General features: G+C 42.3%; 1 protein-coding gene across 1 annotated transcript in view; it reads left to right on the forward strand.

Annotated features, from left to right (window-relative positions):
- The window catches only part of tyw1 (tRNA-yW synthesizing protein 1 homolog), a 94,204-nt gene that overhangs the window by 17,419 nt on the left and 56,800 nt on the right, over positions 1-19,985 (forward strand). The window contains exons 8-10 of the mRNA XM_083773075.1: positions 11,376-11,493; positions 19,258-19,310; positions 19,419-19,537. Of these exons, the coding sequence (XP_083629201.1) occupies positions 11,376-11,493; positions 19,258-19,310; positions 19,419-19,537 (290 nt within the window). The remainder of the gene's footprint in view (positions 1-11,375; positions 11,494-19,257; positions 19,311-19,418; positions 19,538-19,985) is intronic.

The raw sequence follows: 19,985 nt of genomic DNA on the forward strand, positions 1-19,985 counted from the left end.
AACCAGCTGGAAGGCAGCTGCGATCAAAATGTAGATTACAAACCCCAAGTTGGCCTCCTGATATTGATCTTTTAGCTGTTTTGCTGTGGTTTATTCTGCCAGCTGTCAATACACTTTACTATTACATAAAGGTTCACTTTATTGGCATCTATAAATTGGGCCCAGAAAGCCCTACTCCGCTAGTGCCAGATGTTTAAACCATTGTTATTGCCGCATTTCAGTGGCTAGCAGGACCTTTTCCAAATACTGCAGAAGTGAGTTGAATGGATCCCTTTTACCGTCGCTGCATAGCGTCCTGGGCTGGAGTTGGATGGTTTTAGCTCATTTTCCCGAGGGAGGAATGATTGAATGGGGGTCAATATGTTGGCATTAGAGATGGACCACTCTCCATCCACTCACAACCTACAAAAGTGGCATTATTGTAAAAGATGAGGAGTTTTATGTTTTTCGCTTATATACAGTATATGGTTTAAACCAGCGTTTGCACTGTCCATTAAGCCAGGAACCAGAATAATCTTTCACATACTACTCCTCTGTTAAAGTTGTTCTTTGTCTGTGACCAACTCAGACAAAACTAGAACTGCACTCTGTCGAGTGCATACTTGCTTGTTGCACATGTTGCCATAAATGGCCAACTAGTGCGCAAGCAGAGAGCGCAAGTACTTTCGACCGCTGTAAACTGTCAAATCTCAGTATCTCTGTGAAGGAACGTTTGAAATGTATAATTATTAGGTGTAACTATTTGCTACCTACCTACTTTATGCATATATAGTATTATTAAGTATTATTAGTATTATTAAGTATGGTTCAAGTTTCTATCTATATAAGAAATACAGTTTTATCGATGTAGATATATTCTGGATCCCTTTTTAGTTTTTTTAAGAAAAATAAATCATTGATATGTGATGAATAAAAAAGGTATATAAACTGAATTAAAATATATTATACAGTATAATTATTCTGTAAAATTTATCGTAAAGTTTTATCGATGTAGATATATTCTAGATCGACATATTTGACTGATTATGTATATAGTATACGTTTATTGGCATACGCATAAAATGGCTGGTATACCGCTAAGTCATACGTATACATATACATAATCAGTAAAATAAAATAGCAAATTGTGCCTGATCTGCTGGGACCAGAGTACGTGGTGTGTATATGTATGACTAGCTCTCAATGATGACGTAAGACATACGTATACATATACATATACTATATAGAGTATGTAGTTGTAAGTTGATTAGCGGTATACTGTGGTTACTTTGCGCCAAAAACCGCGACAGCCACCCGCCATTTTATGCGTATGCCAATAAAACAGCAAATCTGTGCCTGGTTTGCTGGGACCAGACTACACAAATGACCATATTTCTTACGTCATCATTGAGAGCTTGTCATACATATACACACCACGTACTCTGGTCCCAGCAGATCAGGCACAATTTGCTATTTTATTTTACTGATTATGTATATAGTATACGTATGACTAGCTCTAAATGATGACGTAAGACATATGTATGCATATACATATACTATATAGAGTATGTAGTTGTAAGTTGATTAGCGGTATACTGTGGTTACTTTGCGCCAAAAAACGCGGGTATACTATATACACAAGTAAGACGCGCAAACGCGTGAAGCGAACGCAGCTCGTGTGTGTGTGGTTGTGTGTGTGTGTGTGTGTGTGTGTGTGTGTGTGTGCTACAGCTGCGCCCTGTGTGTGTGTGTGTGTGTGCTACAGCTGCGCCCTCTGGTGGCGGGCCGGTGGTGTAACAGCGTGACACACACACGAGCGTGACACACACACACACAGACATTCAGCCCCTGCTGTCATAGTAAGTGGCTCACTGCGTTCGCAATAATCAGTAAAATAAACTAGCAAATTGTGCCTGATCTGCTGGGACCAGAGTACGTGCTGTGTATATGTATGACTAGCTCTAAATGATGACGTAAGACATATGGTCATTTATGTGATCTGGTCCCAGCAAACCAGGCACAGATTTGCTGTTTTATTGGCATGCGCATAAAATGGCGGGTGGCTGTCGCGATGAACGATGACCGGGCGAAATTATTACTTGCGCGCTCTGCTTGCGCAAGTAATACACCTAGAACATTTGCTCGAACATGTCAGTATGCCATGGTATCTACCGTAAGCAGCAGTGGCTAACAAAAGTTGCATTCCAGGTTTGCCTTTCCTTTCATGTGAATATAAATCAGGGCAAACGCGGCCTGTGCTGCATCAACAAAAGCTATCCGCTTGTTGTCAACTCAGCAGTAGCAGGCATCAGATAAACACAATGGTATAGCTAATAGGATTAGTCATAGCCCTAATGGAGGAGATGATACAGATGTGTGTGTGTGTGTGTGTGTGTGTGTGTGTGTGTGTGTGTGTGTGTGTGTGTGTGTGTGTGTGTGTGTGTGTGTGTGTGTGTGTGTGTGTGTGTGTGTGTGTGTGTGTGTGTGTGTGTGTGTGTGTGTGTGTGTGTGTGTGTGTGTGTGTGTGTGTGTGTGTGTGTGTGTGTGTGTGTGTGTGTGTGTGTGTGCGTGCGCGAGCGACTACCCATTGTCACTCGCATGCGTGCGTGCGCTGAACAGTGTCATTATGTGGTGCCGACAGACTCAAATGCTGTGTGTGGTTGTTGACCTGCAGCCATATATGGAGATCTAAGGGTGATCAGGTGTGATCAATTGGCTAATTTGGGCCCTGTCCAAAGCCTGGGCAGAGGCTTTTGTGCTGGTTCTGGACAACCGTGCGTCCGACCAGCTCAAGTCGAGAGTTACGTGGATTACACACGCACGCACATACGCACGCACATACGCGGACATGGTGCATTTATAGACTACTACCATGCTCCATTTTTCCCCCCTTCCTCTGTAGACTAACTCCTCTCCCTCTCCGTATCTCTGTCTCCTTCTGTCTTCATCCTTTGACTGCACAGTAAAATCTTCAGTGTTCATGTATTAATTTAATCCATTTGAAAGAGTGTACAAAAGCGTAACCAAATGGACCCTTTCTACAAGTCAAGTCCATTTTGGTTATGTACTATACATCTTGAGTTAGAGGTGCCACAGACAACATACGGCCACTAGATGTCACCCTTACAACACCTCTATTGCATACGGTATAATGATTTGTAGTTTAATTGACTCACGTCTTCAAGGCAGCAATCATGTAGCAACATCAGTGGTGGAAATTAACATTTACTTAAGTACCCTATTTAAGTAATTTTTTGGGGGTATTTGGTACTGGAATACGTCAAATTTTCTGTATACTTTTACTTCTACATTTCAGAGACAAATATTGAACTTTTGCTCCACTACATTTATTTGGAAACTTTAGTTACTAGTTGCTTTGTAGATTTGGATTATTATTACAAAACATACATTAACCACTTCAGCCACATTTCGTCCATTTGAAAATAGCCGATCTACAAGCTCACTGTGAGCCTGTAGATCCGCTATTTTCAAAAGATTTTTATACCATTTTGAAAACTTAAAATGAAACCTTCTGCATAAAGAGTATACTTTCTATTTTTGGTACTTTTACTCAAGTACATTTTTATTTCCGGACTTGTACTTGTAACAGAGTATTTCTACATTTGCAGTATTGATACTTTTACTTAAGGAAAACATTTTGAGTACTTTTTCCACCACTGAGCAACATTGTCCTACAACCCTAACACAGTGGCTGCTTCTAAGAATGTCTTTAGGTACCAAAGTATTGCACTGCAGTGGTTCCTCCTGCAGTACAGGGGTCCTTGAGGGAGTTCCAGGGGGTCCCCAGCTAAATGATAGTTAGGAACCAAATGGACCCTTATGGGACTGTAACTCAGAGAGTGTACACATTGAAGCAAATGGACCCTAACGGGTCCATTTGGTTCCATTTGTACACTCTCAGAGTTAAATTAACAGTAATTTTACAATATACATTGGGGTCCCAGAGATAGAAATGCCATTAAATAGGGGATCGTAGCCTAATTCAGGTCAATCCGGGGGCCCTTTGAAATGAAAATGGTTGAAATTCACTGCTAGAGCCATAACATCTTCTCTTATGGGGGTCCTTGGCATATGTCAAATGGGGGTCCGTGGGCTAATAGTGTGACTTTGGGGGTCTAACTAAATCAGAAGTAAGCATAGGTAAACTAAAGAATATTATCATGCCGACATAATTATTTAAATGATTACTTCACAATAATAATGTTTTGTGGGAAGGAAAAGCATTTTAAAAAGTTCTGTGGGTTTAATATACATTAAGATTTGCATTATTCTCTTTCATAAAACGTTTATCTATATACTGGATGTTGTGTCCACCCCAGTACTACATCCCCTGATGCCCTGATTCTGTCAGTCAGTGCAGGCCTGTTGTCGGAGCTCTCAGGAGTAGGCCCGTCACAATGATTACATAACTGCCTAATCGCAATTATTGGACATAATTGAGTGGAACTATCTGTCATTTATTATGTTTGTCAGATCTTCTCTGTACAATTTAGTTTTAGGAAGCCTAAAAGGCAAACGGAAATGTAAGTTTTATTTAGTTCCTCCAAGGTTCCAAGGTTTTTGATTCAATACTTTCTTTCAATTCTGTCTACTGTTAGAAGGATGTTAGCCTTGGTTATCCTTGGTTACTCTTTCTATGTATTCGATAATGTATTGCCATGTGTTGTTCTTGCTTACTGTAAATCGCTCTGGATTAAGAGCATCTGCTAAATGCCTAAATTGTAAAATGTCATTATCGTGACCGCCTGACCGGCCTATACTCAGGATTGGAATAGGGGAGGTGGGGCAGTGCAGCAGAACAGTGATCAGTGACAGTCACAACTAGGGTGGGCATGCACGCACGCACACACACACCACAGGGACAGATTGTTGCACTGTAGCTTGCCCTTTTGTTTTAGCTTGTTGTGTTCCCTTTTCTTAGATGTTTTAATGGTGTGATGCTTCTCATGGTTTTTTAGTTTTCTTAGTTTTTTGTATTTACTCACTGTAGCACTTAACCCATTCTGAACGGGCACCCATTTTGGTGTCGGCATCATGTTATGCTTTAGCTATTGAAAAATAGCAGATCTGGTCTGCTATTTTTGAAAAATCGAAGAACGACTGACATTTTTAGAATCTGATCTCAGGTCAGAATGGGTTAATCAGACCAGTGTGTGTCCAGTGGAAACCTCGTATGAATCTGATCTCAGGTCAGAATGGGTTAAAGTGCGTAAATAAAATCCATTATTATTATTATTGGCTCCATGCTCTTTGTGCTGTCGGAGCATTCTGCCCATCATCATTGGGCATCTGTGCTGAAGTGTACTGTAACTGTAAGTCTCTTTGTTGGTTGTTTTGGGGTTTGAATTGATGTTATTCACAGTTGCAAAGTCCTCTAGAGAGAATGTGAAACCCTTTTTTTCTTTTCATCCAGTGTCAATTATCTAATGTAATCCTGGGTGCCACACTCCATCTGCCAACCTGGGGAGAGCAACGGACTGACCTCATGCTTCCTTCAATGCATGAGGAGTCCAAGCCGTTTCTTTTGACCTGACAGGGGGGGGGAAGTTTCCCCTGTTGGACGTCGCGCATGGAAGGAACACGTTATTCCATTTCCAACCAGTTCTTTCCCCTCCCATCAGTCGCCCCGGCTGGTCAAGGGGAGGCAGTATAGAGACTGGGATTACTGAATGTTTTTTGTGAGGGTACCTACTGTAGGGGATATGGGGAGAACATGCAAACTCCACACAGAAAGGCCCTGCCAACTCCACCTATGGGTATCTATGGGCACTGTCCCCAGCGGGAATCAAACCCAGGACCTTCTAGCTGTGGAGCGACGTTTGCGCCACAGCTGCAGGCTTTAATGCTACTGTAAATCATATACATTTATAATACATTTAAACCGGCCATGGCTTATGACATCCACCTCTATAAGCTACGCACAGCAAAGCGCCACGCCATCTTATTTGCCAGGACGAGATGCGGTTGACACCTGTGCCCGCTGTGCCTAATCCTATTCCAGCATGGATTCTGAGTGGATTCTGATGCCGCGTGATGGCTGACTTATTCATGCTGTCCCCCTTTCAGCGACGGGTCTGCTCATCTGAGGCGACGGCCGTGGCTGACGGGGGTGTGGGATCCGTTTCCACACCAGTGCAGTCGAGGCTGGGCTCAAATGAAAGCCTGGGTATCGACTAGGCTCTAAGGCCGGGGTGATGTCGGCCACATTCAGACGTGGAAAAAGTACTCAAATGTTTTAGTTAAGTAAAAGTGTCAATGCTGCAATGTAGAACTACTCCGTTACAAAGTAAAAGTTCGGAATTCTAAATGTACTTGAGTAAAAGTACAAAAGTATTGGCATCAAAATGTATTTAAAGTACCAAAATGAAAACTACCCGTGCAGAATGCCCCATTTCATGTTTTCAAAATTGTATACAAATCAATCAAGAGATGTCAAATAATTGTAGTGGAGTAAAAGTACAATATTTGCCTCTGAGATGTAAGCGGAGTAGAAGTAAAAGTGCAGAAAATTTGACATACTCAATTAAAGTACAAATACCTCAGAATTGTACTTAAGTACAGCACTTAAAGTAAATGTACTGTAGTTACTTTCCACCACCGGCCACGTTCAGCCGCTATACTGTACCCCAGGTGCGTGGAGCCCATAGAGCCATTAGCTAGCAGCGACCGCGCTTCAGACTCGGCCAGGCGAAAAGGCAGAATGTACACCGGTGTCTGGTCGATAAGCAGCTGGAGACACATGGGCTTTATTTTGAATAAATAAACACCTGAGATCATGGTCAGATGAATTTGTGTGGATATAGATACTAGATAGTACTGTATGCATGACCTGAGGTCAGGGTTAGATGAATGTGTGTGGATATAGATAGTACTGTATACATGCAGGGACTTGAACTGAATTGTTGTCTGGTCCATTTGCTCTTTGTTGCCTGTGTGTAATTATAGCAACATCAGGGTCAGATGCTAGATTTTACAGCTTGCAGAGGATGACTGTAACTTCCCTCGGCATTGAACGTTAGGGCTGTACCCATAGAGAGAAGACTTAGGGCTGTACCCATAAGACTTCATTGACCGTTAGGGCTGTACCCATAGAGAGAAGACTTCATTGACCGTTAGGGCTGTACCCATAGAGAGAAGACTTCATTGAACGTTAGGGCTGTACCCATAGAGAGAAGACTTAGGGCTGTACCCATAGAGAGAAGACTTAGGGCTGTACCCATAGAGAGAAGACTTCATTGACCGTTAGGGCTGTTACCCATAGAGAGAAGACTTCATTGACCGTTAGGGCTGTTACCCATAGAGAGAAGACTTCATTGACCGTTAGGGCTGTACCCATAGAGAGAAGACTTCATTGAACGTCAGGGCTGTACCCATAGAGAGAAGACTTCATTGAACGTCAGGGCTGTACCCATAGAGAGAAGACTTCATTGAACGTTAGGGCTGTACCCATAGAGAGAAGACTTCATTGAACGTCAGGGCTGTACCCATAGAGAGAAGACTTCATTGAACGTTAGGGCTGTACCCATAGAGAGAAGACTTCATTGAACGTCAGGGCTGTACCCATAGAGAGAAGACTTCATTGAACGTTAGGGCTGTAAACATAGAGAGAAGACTTCATTGACCGTTAGGGCTGTACCCATAGAGAGAGAAGACTTCATTGACCGTTAGGGCTGTACCCATAGAGAGAGAAGACTTCCGGCACACCCGGCTCAATTTTCAGCAGGTGCGTTGGCAGCAAAGCAGCAGACGTTTTAGAGAAGGAGGGAGACCTGCACACTGCCACTTGCTTTCAACGGGTTTTAACTCAAAAGTTAGTAATCACATCACGGCAGCTGCTTGATCCTTCGCAAAGTTCAATGAAAATAGGACCATCTGTTCTTGAGTTGCACACACACACACTCAGGCAGGCAGGCAGGCTGTCTGTGTGTGTGTGTGTGATGCATTACCCTTCCATGAGTAATAATAAAGTTAGACAGACAGAGTAATGTGTTCTGGATTGGCACTTTAAAATCTCTAACCTTTGCTAACCTCGTTTGAAACGCCAATTGACTTTAGACTCGATTCAAGTTTTTGAGCTATTATTATTATTATAAAACGTTATCTCAAACATGAAAGCTGGTCCTTTTGTATTGACAGACATTTGTCACTGTCCTCCAGCTAAGCCAGAAACAACGGAAGAGAGGATGTCCTGCATAAAAATAATTATGTACAATACTATGCCAGAAAGATTTCAATAAATTTCAATAAATAATTGAAATTTATTGAAATCTTTCTGGCACAGGATGTGATCCCTCTACACCAGGGGTGCCCAAAAGGTAGATTGCGATCTACCAGTAGATCACAAAGGCTGTGCAGGTAGATCACATAACATGCCCCTAAATAATATTATTTTAAATATAAAAACTGATTGACTGACATAAAAAAGGTCCTGTCAGCTCAAACCCATAATGCAATACTTGGTTTTCAAGAGTGCTGCTGCGCACAAATGTCGGTAGATTACAAATGAAATACAAAAAAAACTATTCCATATCTCCCCTTTCCCATTCCATGTGCATTTGTCTTAAATGTAATGCCAGTGCTGCGCTATTCCAAAGACATTTTCAGCAATGGTATTATAATGTTTTGGTGGGTAGATCTTGTTGAGCTGGTCATTTTGAAAGTAGCTCTCAGGTCAAAAAAGAGTGGGCACCCCTGCTCTACACCAAGACCTGAGGCTGATTCTACAAATGTCTTCTAACCGTTTTACAGTATGAAAACTTACATTATGTTGCTAATAAAAGTTGTGCTCAAACTTTTTTCGCGTCTAGGACCCACAAAATGATATGATTTTGGCTGCGGACCCCCATCTGCATAATATTATGTTTTGTTCCAGGGACCCCCAGAAGCAAAGATTTGAGTTAAAAACCAAATGCGCTATATAGCTCAAATCTAAAATGACACAGATGCTTTCACATTCTTAATGGGCTAATTGGCATTTATTTAAGAGTCGAGGCAACGTTTCGGTCTTGCAACCTTCCTTTAGGCATAGCATGGTTGCCTGAAGAAGGTCGCAAGACCGAAACGTTGCCTCGACTCTTAAATAAATACCTCAGACCAGCAAGTGGCAGCGTGCGGGTCTCCCTCCTCCTCTAAACCTTCTTAACTCAAAAGTTAGTAATCGCATCACGGCAGATCCTTCGCAAAGTTCCATGAAAATAGGACCATCTGTTCTTGAGTTGCACACACACTCAGGCAGGCAGGCAGGCTGTCTTTGTGTGTGTCTGTGTGATGCAGTACCCTTCCATGAGTAATAATAAAGTTAAACAGACAGAGTAATGTGTTCTGGATTGGCACTTTAAAATCTCTAACCTTTGCTAACCTCGTTTGAAACGAAAAAAAAAAATGTTTTAGGCTTTTCTCGTTTTCTGCCTTTACTGATAGTTGAAGATGGACAGGAAAGAGAGACACGCAGCAAAGGTCGTCATCAACGGGACTCGAACACGCGGTGCGCTGTCTGGCCAGAGCCTATATGTGGCATGCACCTTGACCACAGGGCGAGCGGGTGTGCCATCATCATACCTTTTTTGAAAGCTAATACTATATTTTCATACTCAAGGAAACGTTCTGGCAGTAATTCATTAATATTCTGTGTTGTCAATGAAAAGCATACGTCTCTGTAAGCATGGATTTACATGGAATATAGCTGGTGGTGTAGCAGATTTATCTGAGGAAGTTCTTCTTCAGATAACAAACGGGGAGAGAGATATTATTGCACAGTTGTAGTTTGCAACAGAAATGTAGTAATTTCAGGATGTCGACCTTTTGTTGAGTTCTGCATGCTGACTCGACTGTCGACTATCAATATTATGACGTTTCTATTTTCACTTTGTCAGATTGCTGTTAATTTAAAACCGTTTTCTTATAATATGATATCTATCTAATCTAGTATCTGCTATTTGTTAAACTATAGACACGGGCAGGGTAATATTCAATATACATTATTTATGTTGTCGTACAAAATTTCTTTGGTCTTGACAAAGAATGATAAAATCTTTGATCTTCACATACATCTGAGCCACTGATTATGGGAGTTGTTTGAAACGGCTGCTTTGATGTCGCTCTGTGGTTTTTGAATAGAGCATATTATAGAGCATGACAACTTTTCTCTTTGTTCTCATGTTGCCCAGTTTGATTTGTATTTGGTCACATTTGAACAGATTTTGTGCAAGGGACCCCTACAGGCCTACACAATAGAAGATTTAGCAAAAGTTGCCAAATTCTATTTGAATAATTGCAGATCTACAAGCTCACTGTGTCTTGTTGTGAACTTCAAATCAGATTAGATTACATCACATAAAAACATTTATCAAGAAACATGCGTAAGCTAAGAAAGTAACAGTGGAATATCTATATAATGAAGATATACATATAAACTATACATCTATACTACTATGCTATACATATGTACTATGATGTGCTATGACTACATACAATGCAATTATAGTGCTGTCTACATAACATGCTATAAGTCTGTATCAAATGCTATCTAAGTCTACAATGGCCTTCAAGCTTTTAAATACAGAGTTCATATACATCTGACCACCCCACTGACTGATATGAGCTGTATGATTGGCCAATGGATATACATGATCTTACTTGGCTATTGTTCACAATGCATCGAATAAAACAAATTATGGATTGAAGTGGAGGCTGGGCAATATCGTAAAATAGCTGTCCATGTACCAGCATTGTTCTGTTTTGGGACATTAAACTATACTATTGTCACAGTTACTTGAAGCTAGAGACCTTTAATTTATTTTTATTTTTTTAGGTCCGATCCTGGTTCAATTACCATGTGTTGTTCTTGCTTACTGTAAATCACTCTGGATTAAATGCCTAAACAAAAATATATGTAGAAAACAGAAGAAGAAATGATGATTATAACTAAAGCTAGCAAAATAAACTAGAATAAAAAACAGTACAGTAGTACAGTATAGTGAATCCCGTTGATGGTCGTTGTTTTATTTGCAAAATGCACCCTATTTTAATCTCTGCCAAAGTAATCAGCAATATTTTGTAGTAACAAACAAACAAACAATGATTTGAGTCAAATTTGAGATCTTAAATTACATTAAACACATATTCTTTTTATAAATTCAGAATAAACACATAATCTGACCTATTTTATTTAACCACCTAATTATTATAAAACAGATATACACGCGTTGCATCGTAAAAAGAATGCATTCAGTATGCATTCAGAAACCACAATGTGGTCAAAAATAAGCAAATAGGAAACCTTCAGAAACCTCAGTGTGTTCAACTATGAAAAATAAAAGCAAATTCCGCAGTGTAAAATGCTAAACTACACCTGATGTGTTTGTCTGCCACTACAGAGCAAAACGGAGAGGCGAGGAGACGAGCACATGGTGAGGTTGAACGGAGTGAAGAAGAGCAAAGAGGAGAGACGAGAGATGATCACCCCTTCCCTGAGGGAAGCTTTGACCAAGCAAGGTGAGTAACAGCATGGGCTTAATGACCCATTTAGACCAAATCTAAATATATCCTGACAGTTTTCTGAAAAACCTATCTTTCTATGTCAGTGCTTCTCAAACGACTTCATGTCAAGGAGCCCCAGAGTTATACGTAATTGGCCGCCGACCGCAGAAGCAAGGTCATGACTTAACCCATTCTGACCTGAGATCAGATTCATACAAGGTTTCCGCCGGACACACACTGGTCTGATGAACCCATTCTGACCTGAGATCAGATTCTAAAAATGTCAGTCGCTCTTCGATTTTTCAAAAATAGCAGACCTACAAGCTCGTATCGCGCCACTCGGTGGCGCGATATGAGCTTGTAGATCTGCTATTTTTAAATAGCTAAAGCATAACATGATGCTGACACCAAAATGGGTGCCCGGTCAGAATGGGTTAAAAACGTTTGCTGTGAAAGAATATATATTCCAAGAATTGCACGCACTTTCACGACTTTTCAAAAATAGCAGAGTGCAGCGCTACGAGCTTGTAGATCTCCTATTTCTCAACAGCTAAAATTTAAATAATAATGGTTAAAGTGGTTAAAAGCTATAAGGCGACACAGATGCGTCCTCAGGTCCAAATGGGTTAATGACATTTTGTACCTATTGTCCCTAACCGGGACCCCTGCAACGAAACACAATAGGTACAAATATTCATTCATTCCCAGTTCCCACTTCCATTCGTGCCATTAATTGGGGAAGCAGGATGAGGTCGCTGTTTTTAAGTGGTGCAACCACTTCCTTAAGTGACTATGTGTGTGGGTGGCTGGCTGGCTGGCTGGCTGGGTGGCTGTGTGCGTCTGAGCACGAAAACAGCATGGTTGTTTTTCACCACCTGTGCGCAACCTAACACACACAAACACACGCACATTAACTGTATATATGGTGATTTCGGGTGTGCCAGTATAGTACAGTAGAGGGTACAGTAGAGGGACCCCCACACGGTAACTGTCATTCTGTGGAACTCCCCCCCAACTAACCACACCAAAGGGTCAAGACTGTTTTAGTGTTGTCCCTGCAGTGTGATATGTCTTGTTGCATGTTGACCCACGTAGACCCTAGTGATTCAACGCATGGAATTCAATGGCCCAAACCACACCAAAGGGTCGAGACGGTTTTAGCGTTAACTCCTTGCAACCGGTTGGAACCAAGAAGTTGCATTGGTGACCCTTTGGTGTGGTTAGGGCTTAACTCTCCCCATCTATCTCTCTCTCTCTCTCTCTCTGTTTCCTGTCTGTCTCTACTGTGAACTTAGAACTTACTTATTATAAATACAGCCCAAAAATTGTACAACCAGATATTCAGAATCGAAGAGGAGCTTGGAGATGAGGCTCGTTTTGCTGGGAAGAGTTTCAGAAACCCGTTGATATAGTGAACACTGATTTGTTATTTCCACATCAGTGTCTGCTAATGTTCCATTTCAAATAATTTATTCATGGGAAGGTTGGCGCTACGAACATAAACAACTATATGGCATTGTTTTGTGTGTCATCACTTTCATGTCTATTACTGTAATACCAATTACAAGTAATACCAATCATAAAAGGTATGCTTGTTAAGCAATTTTCTTCACGCACATGCCTTCACATAATGCACAACTCGTCCAGCTCGCATTAAGTCGTATTTTATCTAAAATGTGTTTGATACCCCTGCATGCTTGCTTGCATGTAGTTGAGTCACAGACTAAAGTTCTGTGACCATCCTCTGGCAAGGATGTTTTGATGATTGATTTGACCTCTATGGACCCTTTTATAAAAGATTTAGCCCACAGGTCCCTCGCAAAAATCCTGGCATTTTTTGCTAGAGGGCCAAATTCAAAATGGCGTCCGGCGCCATAGCCAACAATGAACTTTTGATCTAGATGACCTAGAATCATGTATGAAGACACTTTTCCATACAAGTCAACCATGAGGATTCCAAATCTGACACAATTTCAATCATAAGACCTCGTTTTGGCCCCTGAAATGTAAGATGGCCGCCATCCAGTAGAGTGAAAACATTACTTTTGAATAGGAAAACAATCTATTTGGGGGCTGTACTTTTTACAGACACAAAACATGTGTCGGAGCATTCTGTGTCACTGGTTTCTGAATCATCAGATTCAGATGACTCCACCCTCCTCCTCTGTGCATCATCATCCTCCTCACTCTCAACTTCCTCGTCAACTGGCCCTGTTGCAGGTATCACAAAACGCATGCCTTTTTACTGGGAGATCATCCTGTGTACGTCCTCATCACTCTGATCAAGGCAGAGAACCCAGACAAGTACCATGACATCGTGTCCTTTCTTGGTCCTTTCCATACACAGTGTGTGTGTGATGATGAGTGCCATCAACAAGCGCTACAAGGGGGAGAGAGAGCGAGTGCATTTTCTGGAAGCGGCATCAGCCACGGAACACCCGCGGCAGGAGGTACAGTAGTGTTTCCCGGCGGCATCAATCCGACACTACGCCAAACCATAAATCTAACCCCAACCGCAAGCATGACGCAACGCGTGGCATCAGCCGCATAACAACCGCAGCAGGCGACAGTGTTTCTCTGCGGCATCAGTCCGACACTCTACCCCAAGCCGTAACCGCAAGCACAACATGCATGTAGGACCAACGCACTGCTGCAGAAGCGAGCGGCAGTTGAGTGTCATAATCCCAGTTTCCCTGGCAGATGCAGGCGTGGAGCGGTGGCCACGAGATGGAGCGGCAGTAGAGTGACATAATCCCCCGGCAGATGCCGCCCCTCCCTCCGGCAGCGCCGCGGCTTTTACCAGCAGTTTACCGGCAGTAGCGGCGTCTGGAGTACGGCTGCCGAATGTACCGACAGTGCATCCGACCACCTACCCCGGCAGCTGTCAGCTCTCCCCCTGGCAGCGCCGCGTCTCATTTCCGTAAAATGCACTCACTGCTTCTGACAAGGGGAGTGAGCTAGGAGATAATACTTGTCGCGGGAGGAGTCATTGCTGAGGGATCTGTTGATTGTGCGCTGAAAGGCAAGCATTATAAGAGGGGCTGTGTTGCTTGAGGCTGATGTATGAGGTACTTATGAGTCAGCTGGCCAAGGAGAGGCTGATATCCAAACTAACAGAGGAGACGAGTCTCTCCAAGGAAACCCTTGCTGCTGCTCATGCAGCACTGGAGGCTGATGCAGATCTCAAGAATCTCATCAGCAACCTTTACTCCCAAATAGAGGTCAGTGAGATGGCAGACTACTGGAGGGACTTCCTGTCCATGACAGCTAATGCAGAATGTGCATGCAGTTCATATCTACAACTGGGAAGCGTACGTCAGCTCTTTGTGTGCTATGCAGCCGTGGATGGTAGCATACAACAACAATAAGTATTGGAGGTGGCTGCCTGACTTCTGGGATGATGCTGACCACTCTTCCTGCTGAACAGGTTGCCTTCCTTCATACTAATTTCACTCAGTCAATCACAGGTAACCACTATTCCAACATGGCCTAGGACATGTGGATTGAATGTACAATGAACAAGGGCAGCGAAATTAAGTCAGGCTGGTTCTCCATCCTCCTCCTGGTGCACTCCAGAAATGTTAACAATGTGGCCCGCATAAGAGTGGAACACAACACTCTTGCAACCCGAAAAGAAGCCAAGAGGAAGCACACGGAAAGTGCCCAGGATGGGCATGATCTGGAGGATGGCAACATCAGTGGAAGATCGAGATCAAGAAGGCAAACCATACAAGTGGTTGGACTATGTCCACAAGGTGTCATCCATCATCCTTGCCCGCCATTGTGATGCTCACCGTATCATCTGTGTGAATGACCCATACGATGCAGCATACTCAACTAAAGATGATGAGTGAGACCTGTGTGTACAGGGTAAGGCACATGTTACCAACACGTACATGACATTGAATGACACCTTCCCCTCTGCCAAGGCATTCAAAACACTACTATGAGTGGTTGCAAAAATGAATATGCAGCTACCTCACACACCTGGCACAGAATGTGAATGCAACGATTGTCAACTCTATGCTGTTGGCCCACATTGCATCAACTTATCAACACAACAACCGATGGGAGACTACAGCATTGAGCAGTCTGACGCTGACACCATCCTCTTCACTGTTAATGTAGGCTCTGATGCCAACTCAGGCTTCTATGGCAAAGGACAATCCATTAGTGTATGACAAGGTGGCAAAGAGCTCTATGGCACAGCAGCAGCTCTCACGGTGTGGAGATGGCCTTGACCTTGAGGAGGAGGTAGAACAATAGTTCTTTGCATATACGGGACACGTAATCTATGGAGACAAGAAACCTGTCCTGCCAAGTAGAAGAGAATGAGGAAAAAATAATGAATCTGTCTCCCTCCAGATGGAGATAGCCTATGCCAACACTGCCTCCACATCAACTACTTGGCATATCTAGTGCTCCACCCCACACTGAAGCGCCACACCTCACCACTCGGACAGATTCAGAGTTGGTGGGTGGTCGCTGTCGTCCTGTCTGCCTGTCTGCTCTCTCAACACACCTACCTGCACCAGTTGAAGAGGACGAGGAAGTTGAGAGTGAGGAAGAGGAGGATGAGGAGGAGGAGGATGATGCACAGAGGAGGAGGGTGGAGTCATGTGTTTTGTGTCTGTAAAAGTACAACCCCCAAATAGTTTGCTTTCCTATTCAAAAGTAATGTTTTCACTCTACTGGATGGCGGCCATCTTGAATTTTGGGGCCAAAACGAGGTCTTATGATTAAAATTGTGTCAGATTTGGAATCCTCATGGTTGACTTGTATGGAAAAGTGTCTTCATACATGATTCTAGGTCATCTAGATCAAAAGTTCATTTTTGGTTATGGCACCGGACGCCATTTTGAATTTGGCCCTCTAGCAAAAAATGCCGGGATTTTTGTGAGGGACCTGGGGGCTAAATATTTTATAAAGGGTCCATATAGGTAAAATCAATCATCAAAACATCCTTGCCAACTAATGGTTTTCTATGCCATTGGTTGGTGAATGGGGGTGAATGTAATATACATTTAAGTACCATGGAGAACGGTACAATACACTGAATCTACCATTTACAATACTTTGAACCTTTGTTGTTTGAAACGTATTGATTGGCATGGGGGTTTCATTATCCCCAGCTCTATTCACCTAAAGTCTATAAGGGATTTTCTGTAATCCATCAAACCTCGTTGTTTGCTGTGCTCAAATGCTAATTACTTAAGCAATCCCATTTGAGAGAACCAAAACAAAAAAAACATTGTCGACACCTCTTTGTAGTTGCGATTTATAGTTGCCTGATCTCTCCCCGTTACTGCTTTGTTTTCACACACATTTGTTTTTAAATCTCACTCTGCTGCACTGCAGCCTTCCTTCTGAGGAAATGTGTTCCGTGAAGCTGAGCTGGGCTTCTTTATGCATACAGAGATGCATGGAGCTGTGGAGTCTGTGCAGCCTAACAACGCTTAAGACATTAAGACCCGAGGTCGATTCTACAAAATAATGTCTTCTAAATCATGACAGTTTTCTGTCATCAGTGGTCACTGGTGCTCAAACTATGTATTTGGCCACTGACCTCCATCTCAAATATTTTGTTCCAGGGACCTCCCAGAAGCAAAGATTTGAGTTACAAACGTTCGCTGGGAAAGAATATATAGTCAAAGATTTGCACACATTTTTCAAAAAATAGCAGATCTATTCTACAAGCTCATAGCGCGGCACTCGGTGCTCTACTATGAGCTTGTAGATCTGCTAAAGCTAAACAGCTAAAGTTTAAAATAATGGTTGAAGTGGTTAAAACTAAAGCTATAAAGTGATACAGATGCGTCCTCAGGTCTAGATGGCTTAATGATGCAGCACAGTCCAATTACCCCCCCGCTACCTCCTCTGCTACTCACAGTCCAGTCCCAGGAGCCTTTCTTTCTCCCACGGTTGCAAACCCTTGATGAAATCAGGTGTTTTGATGTAATAACGGTACCAACATCAATACAGCATGGAATTGTAGACAAAATCTTATCCAACGACAAACATTCCACGTTTTGGGTATCAAAGGGTAATTATTATAACCCGCGGTGCTGCGGGTTATGGCCATGGCTGGCGTCAAGGGTGTTAAGAGCGTCTGCTAAATGCCTAAATTGAAAATAGAATAAGTTGCCTAATATACATGGTGAATAAATTAATAGGTTCAACACTAATGGGGAAAAAAAACAATACAATTAAGTTCTAATTCAAATTGACTATTTGAAAGTGCTTGACACGTTTATGCTTCGAGCCAATTGAAAAATAACGCTGCTGCATACATGGACTTTCAATGCAGTCTTGAACCACACACACCATACACGATTATTAAATGCATTTATTTTGCTATCACATGAAAGTGCGTTTCGGGCTACGTGCACTAATGTGTTAAATGTGCAAAGCTAAAGTCCTTATCTGTAGCCTAAGGGCTGTGTGTGATATCAGTCCTTAAGTTTATACAACTCATCGTCAGCTCTGAACTGCTGAAGTTCTGTCGGTACACTTTAGCCTCCTCTGCTGTTACAGGAAGACGAGTGGTTATCGAAGATCTGCACTTATGCACGCTTTGGGGCCGTGGAGCCTGTAATAATGCTCTGCGTACTGCGTAGGAGGATGGATGACTCAGGACAATGATTTAAATGGAACGCCATGCTGTGTTATTCATGATAACAGCAGTTTGTCGAAATAACACATATATTATCTCGGCCAGGCACGCTGAGATATTGCATTCGGCCATGCGTGTCTGTCTGTCTGTCTGCGTGTCTGTCTGCAGCTAACCTCTAGGCTGTATATATAGGCTGTGAGATCAAATCAAATCCTTCTTTAAACTGCTTATTCTGATCTTCCACTTGTAAATCTTTTGTTCTTGCTTAAATGTAAGTCGCTCTGGATTAAGAGCGTCTGCTAAATGCCTAAATTGTAAATTGTAAATTGTAAATCGCTCTGGATAAGAGAGTCTGCTTAATGTCTAAGTTGTAAATGTATTATTTATGTAACAAAAATTTGCCTCTGACAATTTGAACTAGATCCAATAATATTCCTTATACATATTTCATCAGACAGAGGTTTATGGTTGCTGGCTGTTGGTCTTCATTACTTATTTATCCTGATTGTTAAGCTGAGCTGGTCTTCTTTATGCGTGTAGAGATGCATGGAGCTCTGGAGTCTGTGCAGCCTAACAACGCTTAAGCCTGAGTGTTAAAAGTAAAGGCGTATCTCTTTCAGCAGTAACAATCATTATCCCGTAAGCATCCTTCTATCAGCTCACACTTAAGCAATTAAGACCTGGAACACATCTGTGTCGCCTTAGCTTTTAACCACTTTAAAATTATTTAAAACTTTAGCTGCTGAAAAATGCAAATCTTTGAATATATATTCTTTCACAACAAACGTTTTAAACTCATATCTTTGCTTCTGGGTTTCCCTGGAACAACATATTTTCAGATGGGGGGTCGGCGGCCAATTACATATAATCTTTGGGGTCCTTGACAATAAATAGTTTGAGAACCACTGACAGAAACAGTCATGAGCCGTGTCTTTTTGAGCGGTGCCGCGTGTGCATGTCTCTGTCTGTCTGGAGTATCGTATGTCTATTTGTAGTACGGCCACAACAGCTGTTGTTGAGCAGTCTGCACCGCCCAGTTCACAAAGGTGTGATGTGTATTTACACATTGGTTAAACAATGTAATCATGTGATTCTTAGTTGTTCAGCAATTGATTCTGCGGGATTTTCTTTTCTTACATGACTTTTTTTTCTCTTTATCTGTGCAGGATACAAACTAATTGGAAGTCACTCAGGTGTGAAACTTTGCCGCTGGACCAAGGTACAGTGGTGTATCAAACGCTTTGCAGCATGCTGTACTGTTGTAGACTCGTGTGAACTAATTGGAATTCACAAAGCCAACAAGGTGTTTTTTTCCTTCATGCTATAGTCTATGCTACGAGGCAGAGGAGGCTGCTACAAGCACACGTTCTACGGCATCGAGTCTCACCGCTGCATGGAGACAACTCCCAGCCTGGCCTGCGCCAACAAGTGTGTCTTCTGCTGGAGGTAGGTGTCTGGAGAATGGACAAGTGCTTTGTCTCGCGTAGCCACACAACTATTCCACAATCTCTGAATGCTGTATAGAGTCTGGACTCTGGAACTACACGTGCCGTAGTCTTTCATGCCGTTCAGGAAAATATATTTACATTAAAAAAAAAAAAATCCATTTCTGCTAAGCAACCAGCTATATATGCTTAGATGATTTCTATTTATATTAGGGTCAATTTGCGCGATCAGAGCTTCCGTTGCTCCAGACTGTATGACGGAAGCATTTGCGAGTGGCAACAGTCTGGCCACGCGAGGATAACAAGAGATTGACTTCTGTGCCTCAGAACTTGGACTGGACTCATCAGCTCACAATGACGTTATTATTGGCCAACACCGATGGCCAATTGATTAATCTGTAAATCCCAGATCCAAAATGTTCCTCCTCAGATAGTTTAATAGACCAGAA

Source organism: Protomyctophum parallelum (genome assembly GCF_964188405.1).
Source record: "Protomyctophum parallelum genome assembly, chromosome: 9".
NCBI lineage: Eukaryota > Metazoa > Chordata > Actinopteri > Myctophiformes > Myctophidae > Protomyctophum > Protomyctophum parallelum.